Source organism: Eschrichtius robustus, chromosome 12, assembly GCF_028021215.1.
Source record: "Eschrichtius robustus isolate mEscRob2 chromosome 12, mEscRob2.pri, whole genome shotgun sequence".
NCBI lineage: Eukaryota > Metazoa > Chordata > Mammalia > Artiodactyla > Eschrichtiidae > Eschrichtius > Eschrichtius robustus.
The window spans coordinates 79,249,802-79,257,835 of NC_090835.1; the positions used below are offsets into that span (position 1 = coordinate 79,249,802).

At 45.1% G+C, this 8,034-nt stretch overlaps 1 protein-coding gene across 1 annotated transcript in view; it reads left to right on the forward strand.

Moving 5' to 3' along the window:
- MEP1A (meprin A subunit alpha) overlaps nt 1-8,034 on the forward strand; it is a 34,879-nt gene extending 26,845 nt beyond the window's left edge. The window contains exons 14-17 of the mRNA XM_068559193.1: nt 1,092-1,243; nt 2,835-2,951; nt 5,103-5,225; nt 7,568-8,034. Of these exons, the coding sequence (XP_068415294.1) occupies nt 1,092-1,243; nt 2,835-2,951; nt 5,103-5,225; nt 7,568-8,034 (859 nt within the window). The remainder of the gene's footprint in view (nt 1-1,091; nt 1,244-2,834; nt 2,952-5,102; nt 5,226-7,567) is intronic.

Below are 8,034 nucleotides of genomic sequence, written 5' to 3' on the forward strand. Positions count from 1 at the left end.
TGATCTCCACTTCGTTCTTTCTTTTTTAAACTTTTATTTTGAAATAATTTTAGATTTACAGATACATTTCAAAAATGCAACAGAGTTCCCCGTACCCTAAAGTCAACATCTTACATAACCGTTGTACATTAGCAAAGGCAAGAAATGAGCATTAACAAAGGTAAATACTATTAAAAATAGTATTAACTAAATGACACACCTTATCCAGATTTCCCCAGTTTTTCCACCAATGCACTTTTTCTGTTCCAGGATCCAATTCAGGACCCCGTGTTCCGTTTAGTTTTCATGTCTCCTTAGCTCCTTCAATCCTGAGCGGGTCGTTGGTCTTGTCTTTCATTATCTTGATACTTTTGAAGAGCGTTGATCAGTTATTTTACAAATTGTTCCTCAATTTGAGTTTATCTGATGTCTTCTCATGATTATATTGAGGTTGTACATTTTGGGTAAGAAGAACCAAGACGTGATATGACCTTCTCAGTGTGTCATGTGAGCGGTACCGGATGTCACTATATGTTATTACCGGTGATGTTAACCTTGTCCTCTGGCCAAGAGGGTGTCTGCCAGCCCTCTCTCCTGAGAAGTTACCATTCCTCACTCTTTAATTAACACATGTCTTGGGAGAGACACTCGGAGACCATGCAGACATCTTACCTTTCCTCAACCCTCACCCACTAATCTCAGCATCTGTTGGTGGAGTTTGCTGAACCGTTACTACTGTGTGTCAGGAAATACATTCTTTAAGTGTCCCAAACCTTCCTCCTGAACTTTGCATATGGTAGCCAAGAGGACAGGGTCTGGAGACAGACCTTCAGAGATTAGACTTCAAGAGTGAGACACCCACTAACTGCGTGGCCTTGAGCAAATTATAACTCTTCTGTAAGATAAGGATGATGAGAATGGCCTGGTAATAACCACCACCTCAAAGGCTTGTTCCAGGATTAAATTAATTGACTTGTGTAAAGCACTTTGAACGAGGCCAGGTGCGTGTAACTGCTGAGTGTCCCCTGCCATTGTTGCTGTGTTGGTCTTGTTGTCAGGAAGCCCTTGGGGCTCAGGTGGTTCCCACATGCCCCTGTGTCCTGTCTCCCCAGGTGCGTCTCTGGTCACGCCTTCTTCTACACTGGGGAGCGATGTCAGGCCATGCAGGTGCACGGCAGCCTCTTGGGCCTGATGATCGGAGGCACGGCCAGCATGGTTTTCTTGACCTTCACCATCATCTCCATCCTTCGCCAAAGGCCAGGCAGTGATGCCCGTTGACATCAGCTAGGCTGCAGAAGCACCTCCTGCCCTTGGGCCCTCCCTTTCCTTCCCGTGCTCATTGCAGTTTGGGGCAGCTTCCGTCGACCTTGCTTTGCCTCCAGCCTCTTGTGTGACCCTTACGGTTTTCCTGTCCCCACCCTCACATGGTTCTGTTACCCTGCTCTGTGCTCCAAATGTATCTAGTGTGTCCTGTGATGACACTCTTATCCCTTAGTTGTAAATCCCTTGTTTAATAGACTGTCTTTCCTGTAGACCGTAAGCTCTACGTGGGCAGACCCACCTTTACTGTGTTAGCCCAGTGCCTGGGAGTCTGCCTGGCCCGGCATGCATGGTCACTCAGTAAAAATGAATAAATGAGCCAGTAATTGAATGAATAACTAAGATATAGAAACTCTCTCCTTTCTACTGCAAGTAAGATGTATACAATGAAGTGCATATGTTTTTTGTACTAGAATCAAACACTCAAATACCTGTTTTCCATCAGACACAATAGGTTTATTATTCTTTTAGGGTCTTGTGTGTTAAAGAATTTCAAATAAAGATTCCTCCTAGCAGCAGCATTTGCTTTCCTCCTCTGATTCTAAGGGAAAGTCTTTAATAAATTCAACAACTATTTCGTCAGTACCTTCAAGGTGTTCAGAATTGCATATGAATTTGTGTGTGTGTGTGTGTGTGTGTGTGTGTGTGTGTATGTGTGTGTATGGAGGGGGAGAATCATCCAAAAACTCTTTCTCAGATCTTTTTAAATTTTAAAGTACATTTTAAGGGACTTCCCTGGTGGACCACTGGTAAAGAATCCGCCTTCCAATGCAGGGGATGCGGGTGAGATCCCTGGTCGGGGAACTAAGATCCCACATGCCACGGGGCAACTAAGCCCACGTGCTGCAACTACTGAGCCCACGCGCCACAGCTACAGAGCCCATGCACTCCGGAGCCCGCGCGCCACAACTAGAGAGAAGCCCGCGCACTGCAACAAAGATTCCACGTGCCTCAACTAAGACACAACGGAGCCAAAAATAAAAACAAATAAATAAAATATTTTAAAAATAAAGTATATTTATATCCTGTTCGTGTATAAAATTATTAACAAATTGAAAGTATCAGGTAGAAGAGAATTTAAGGGAAGTATTTGTAGACACACTTTCTTTCCGTGGTTCCTAGGAGACAAAACTACCCGAGGCAAGAAAGTTCCAAGAGAGATCAAGTAAGAAGGAAAGCTGAGGTGTCCATCCCCAATCAGCACAAGCCCCACAGAGAGCTGGCTCTAGAAGTTTACTAAAAGAAAATCTTTCAAGGAGCCTGAATGGTCCAGGCTTTAGGTTACCAGCTTTCTAAGTACATACTTCATGACCACTCTGGAAACAAACGCGAGGGGTTAAGAAGAGTCCCTTTAATGCAAAGGTGTGAGAAGAGTTTGGAACAGGTGAAACCTCAACCCCCAGCACTGACTCTCCAGCCTGAGGTGCATCAGTATCCCCTGGAGAGCTGGTTAAAACACAGATCGTAGGCACCACCCCGAGAATTTCTGATTCAGTAGATCTGGGGTAGGGTCTAAGAATTTGCACTTCTAGCAGGTGCCCAGGTGATGCTGGTGCTGAGAACTGCTGCTTTAGTGGACGGAAAAGAGGTCTGGACGTCAGGATCCCTGGCTGCAGGCCTGGATGGGCCATCTAACCAGCTCTGCAATTGTCGTAAAATCACTCATGCTCTTGGTCTTTGTTTCCTAATCTGTCAAACGGAAGTAATAGTTGACTACCTCCTCCCAGCCCACTTTAACATCTACAGGGTTACAGAGTAATAAAATGGGATTATGGATAAGAAGGTAGAGTTAAAAACATATGCAAAGTGTGCTGTTTAATTTTCAGAGTAGATGAGAAGCTACCCGGCCACCCAGCCAGTCTTCATCTCCAAAGACCAAATTGGAAATAACCTCCAGCTTTGCTTCTCTACATGCTTCACAGCCCTGCAAATCCACAACTGACTTTAAGGCTGGGCTTGGAGAAGGCGTTCCCTCCACACCCCTGTGTCTTTCCTTAGAAGGGAGCTCCAGGCACTGTGGTTGCTGCTATTGTTTTTCTCTTGTTTTATTAGAAGGAAATGTGCTCTGGGCCATGCCTGGCTTAGATCTGGTCCAGCTCAGAGGAGAGGCCCCATCCTAAACAGAGCACGACATTTCCTGTACACCTGAGTTCTCTCTGAAGGAAGCAGAAGCCCAAATTTCAAGGGTAACTTAGAATTTTGATCTAGTATTAGAAATGAAAACTGCTAAAACAATGATGAGGAGGTACCAGGCTGAGGGTAAAACATATTTCTCAGCACCAGCACCATACCCACCATCTTGGTTCATCTCCATTGATGATGTATGGTCATCCCTGTTGATTGCATGATTGATTAGGGATCTGGCTCATCATAGACCAGACAGTGTATTAGCTTTTCTCTGAGCCTGAAGTTCTCCATCGTACCAGGAGGATTAGCAGATACTTTATTCTTTTGAGGAGTTGAGGTGTTGATGGATGAGTAGGCATCTGTCATGGGGAGGTGGATAGAGAAATAAGCATATCACATCCTTAGGCAGTGTGGGATTTGGGATTTAGATGAGCAATGTGAAAAACTGGGAAGCCCTCTCTGTATGCGGGTACTTGGATTCCTTGGTCTTATGTAGTGGGGCTGAATCAGAGTAGTTTGAAAGTCTGAAAATGTCTCATGCTTCCCCCACCCTGTTCTTTATCCTGCCATGTGGGGCTACGTGGTACCCTGGGAAGGGGAGAACAAAAAGACAGGAAGTACTGAATCCCTGAGAACTACGTGGATCCGAGCCTGCCATACCAGTCTTGGACTGCTTACCTACATGCTTTTTTGGCTAGAGAAATAAACTTGAATTTTAAGTGGCCATTATTTTGAATCTGTGTTGCTCACAGAAAACGTAGTCCTCATGGTTAAGATGGTTTCTATGGGGTCGGCACATGACTCAGGCTAAGTCAATCACAATTCCTTGCTCTGCTGTAGACACATGTACTGATGGGGAAGAAAAGAGTTTCTCTTCCTTTTAGATCTGAGCCTCCGATTCATAAGCCCCATAGATTTCTTTCCTCGAAGATCTGTCTTGGAATGAAATAAATACACAGAGGGAGACAAAGCCACAAAGGGAGAAAAAGAACTCTGAGAGCATTGTTTGAGCCCCTGAATCCAGCTGAGCCTGAAGGTGTACCAATCCAGTATCTTCCCCAGTTACAGGAGCTAATAAATGTCCATGCCTGCTTCAACTAGTTTGAGTTGTGGTTTCATTATTTGTAACAGAGAGATCTTTAAGTGACTCAACTGCTGCAGCACATAATTGGCTCATCTGTAAAGAGAGGAAATAACGGGGATGAGTCTAAGGATTAAATAAAATCTTATATTACATTAAGATTATAAACTTGAATTGAGATGCACATGCTGGTGAGTTAATCAGCCTCTCTTATTTGCTCAGTGACTTATTCTTCCTTTCTGGCTTCATAATGGGCATGATTTTAAAGTCAAACCTTGGCAAAATGATGATATTGGATGTCAAGTATCTTCAGGGTTACTTTCAAAAACTCCTAATGATGAATTAAATGCAAAAATGTGGAGGGTGTATGTATTTTGATCCTGAGTAGAGATTGTATCTAAATCTGGGTTCTCTCTCCTGTGTGTGTATAATTTCTAAACACATACACACGGTTTGATACGAAATAATCATGGCTAACTTCATTCAACAGTCACTGTGTGCCAGATACTCTTCTGGGGGCTTTATAAGAAGCAACTCTTCACAATAATCTGTTAGACCTGCCCAGTTATTATCCCCTTTTGTGTTGTGGAAACAGAGTCACAAGAGACTTTACCCAAGGTCACAAAGCTAAGACATGCTGGGCTGACCATTGGAAAGCAGAAGGTCTGGCTCCAGAACGCAAGCTCTTCCCCACCACTTTTACGCAACCAAATCGGCTGTCAGTCAACACTAACGAACAACACAATGTGTTAATGCTGCAAACTGAAGCCGAGAATTCAAATAATCCAAGTAGCAAATCAGCTGCTGCTTCAGTCTGCCCATCACACGGGAAATCACGATGTAGCCAAGTTGATTAGGACCAATGTCAGTTGGTCCACCTGTGTTCCGACACAGCCTCGGGAATACACATCATCCCTAGGAAATCGTTATTTTCCTCCTATGTGTCTAAATGGCATCCAGCATTCTGAGAATGCTTGCTCTGTCTGTGGCAAGAATAAAAATAGTACCACTGGTCAGTGGAACTCCATGGAAACTCTTTTGCATGAAGAGTAAAGATTAAAATGGCAGGTACTCTCCCTTTGGGGAGTCGACCAGTTGGCTAATGGGGGGATCTACTTTCTTTTTTATTTAATTGGTTCTAATTATCTGTGTCTTTAGATAAATCTTTTATCATTTCCAAGTATTGGCTTCTAATTTGAGAGTTATTATGAAATCTGAAAGAGGTAAATATAAGAAACAAAGTAGAACTGCAAAGTATTAGCCATGTCCTATGGCATGTAATTTGAAGAGAGCCAGAAGGCATAACTGCCCCCAAATTGCTAACATGCCTTTGTGTTGGTGTGTCTGAGAGGCCTTTATGAAATTTAAGTAAGTTATTTGTGGATGGATTAAAATTAATTATTGCCCTAAAGTATCTGCCAGCTAATGTGGTCCTGAGAACACTGGGACACAGGCTAAAAATGTCTGGATGGCATGGAGGTGCTTTGATAGATTCCCCCAGACAGGTAAGGGCAGACTGTGGGCCACAAACACTTAGGAGTTCGGTTACTGACAGGGCAACATGTGGCAAAGTCAAAAGCTCCATTTCATGGCTTCATCCAGGGTCAATGTAGCTATTTCCCACGGCGGAGCAACTCTACCTTCAATAAAGCAACATAGCTGGCATCCTTTCACGCTCCATCAGAGACCAGAAAAGGAAGTAGTTCCATGTTTGCCCAGAACACTGGTCATTATGCTCTGGGCTGCCCTGAGATGAAATTATAAAGCAGGATTAAGGTTGGAGATGCCTTAACTTCTCCATCCTTTCCGTCACCACGTTGTCCCTCTCTCATTTTCTGTGCTCAGAGCTCTCCCTGCCATGGGAGTCTGCGTGCATCCCAGGGAAGCGGCAGAGTGTGGTGGTGACGTGCACACATTCTAGGTCAGACATTCTGCATTCAACACCTGACTCTATCATTCTTGAACTGTGTGACCCTGGGCAAGGGATTAACCTCTCTGTGCTTAGTTTATTCATCTGTAAAATAAAGAGAAAAAGAATATTTACTCAACCCTAGAAGGGGTTGTTGTCAGGCTTAAATGAGATTCTAGGACACAAACACATGGTAAGAACTCAATAAATGTTAGTTAACATAGATAGTTAACAGTCATTTTCAGTGGAGGGTAAATTTCATGTCATTTGCTGTGTCCCTCTCCTGGAGCCTAGCACATGTTAAGCCTCATCTCTCCTTGTGATTTTGTTTTCTGTTAGAGGGGTGTCCCATGTAAGGGAGAAAGGCTGAGAGCTATACTGAGGGTATGAGTAATATCCCAGGCATATGACACTCTCCCGCAGTCAGAAGTCATCTGCCTCTTATGCAAGGCCAGGTCAGCTTGCCCCTCTGCCCTAAGGGCCAGCCCTTTCGGCAATGGTACTGTTTACTTCTCCTGAATCTTCTTGGATCACACTTCAGCTGGCAGAGCCTGCAGCCTCCTCTTCATCGTGTGTCTGGAGACTAGACTAGAAACTTACCAGCTGCTGGCTGGTGTGTCACTTAGCCCTAGGACAGCTGCGGATTCAACACAGATTGAAAATGAAAGCCCAGCCCAGCAGTAGGTTCCTGTGGGTGAATGAGAAAAGGGAATAAGACCATCCTGGCTCATCCTCTTGAAGGTGCATTGATGGGCAAGTGTGAAGGCCCTGTGAAGCATGGAAGGCACCCATTTTTATTTCTCAAACTACCTTCCACACTCCTGTCTGGAATGGGGTGACTGGGTGATTTCCGGGGCTGCTTTTAGCTTTGCCTTTAGATCTATAAATAAGATTCTGTCCGTGAGGAAGGAGAAAAAACAGAAGGAGGGGGCTATCCTGGCTAGTATCTCGCAGAAATGTACACCTGCCAGTAAACCCATCACACCTACTGGAACTATGTGCCTGGAATGCTGGCTCTCCCCATACCTTGGCATCTCTTTCTACATCATTTCTTTTCCTCCTGCAAGGATCATAGTATTGATATAGAAGTGTTAGGAGGTGGGGACAGAGAGTGATTCTTTCGTGCCTGGTTTCTGCCATTCTGTTCACAGTCTCGAGTTATTTGTCCTCTGCACGCTGCCCTCCAGGCTCTCATCCACGGGTCCACAGTAGCTGCACACCTTTGAGGTTCTGTCAAGGGGCTCAGGGAGGCGCTTCCTCTAATGACCACCAGGTGGCGATCAAGCCTCAGGAGAAGCTGGCGGGCTGCTGGGGAGGAGCCGGAGCTTGGAGGCCAACTGTCACTCATCAGCCCAGCTGGCCATCCCGTCAGGACTGCCCTGACCAGGACAGCTGTGAACAGAGCGCCTCTGGGCATGGGAAGCGCTCACAGTTCCAGAAAAGCAGTAAAGGGATGTACGAATTTCCTCGGTTAATCAAAACCAAACGCCTCTTGCCACCGCTGCTGGAGGTTGGGGCTATTTGGCAGGATGGAGGACCGAGGATGGTACCCATTAAAATTAGTTCCCAAGAAGGCGGGGCCCGGAGTCATCCCTGGATCCTGGGAAGTGGGCTGTGA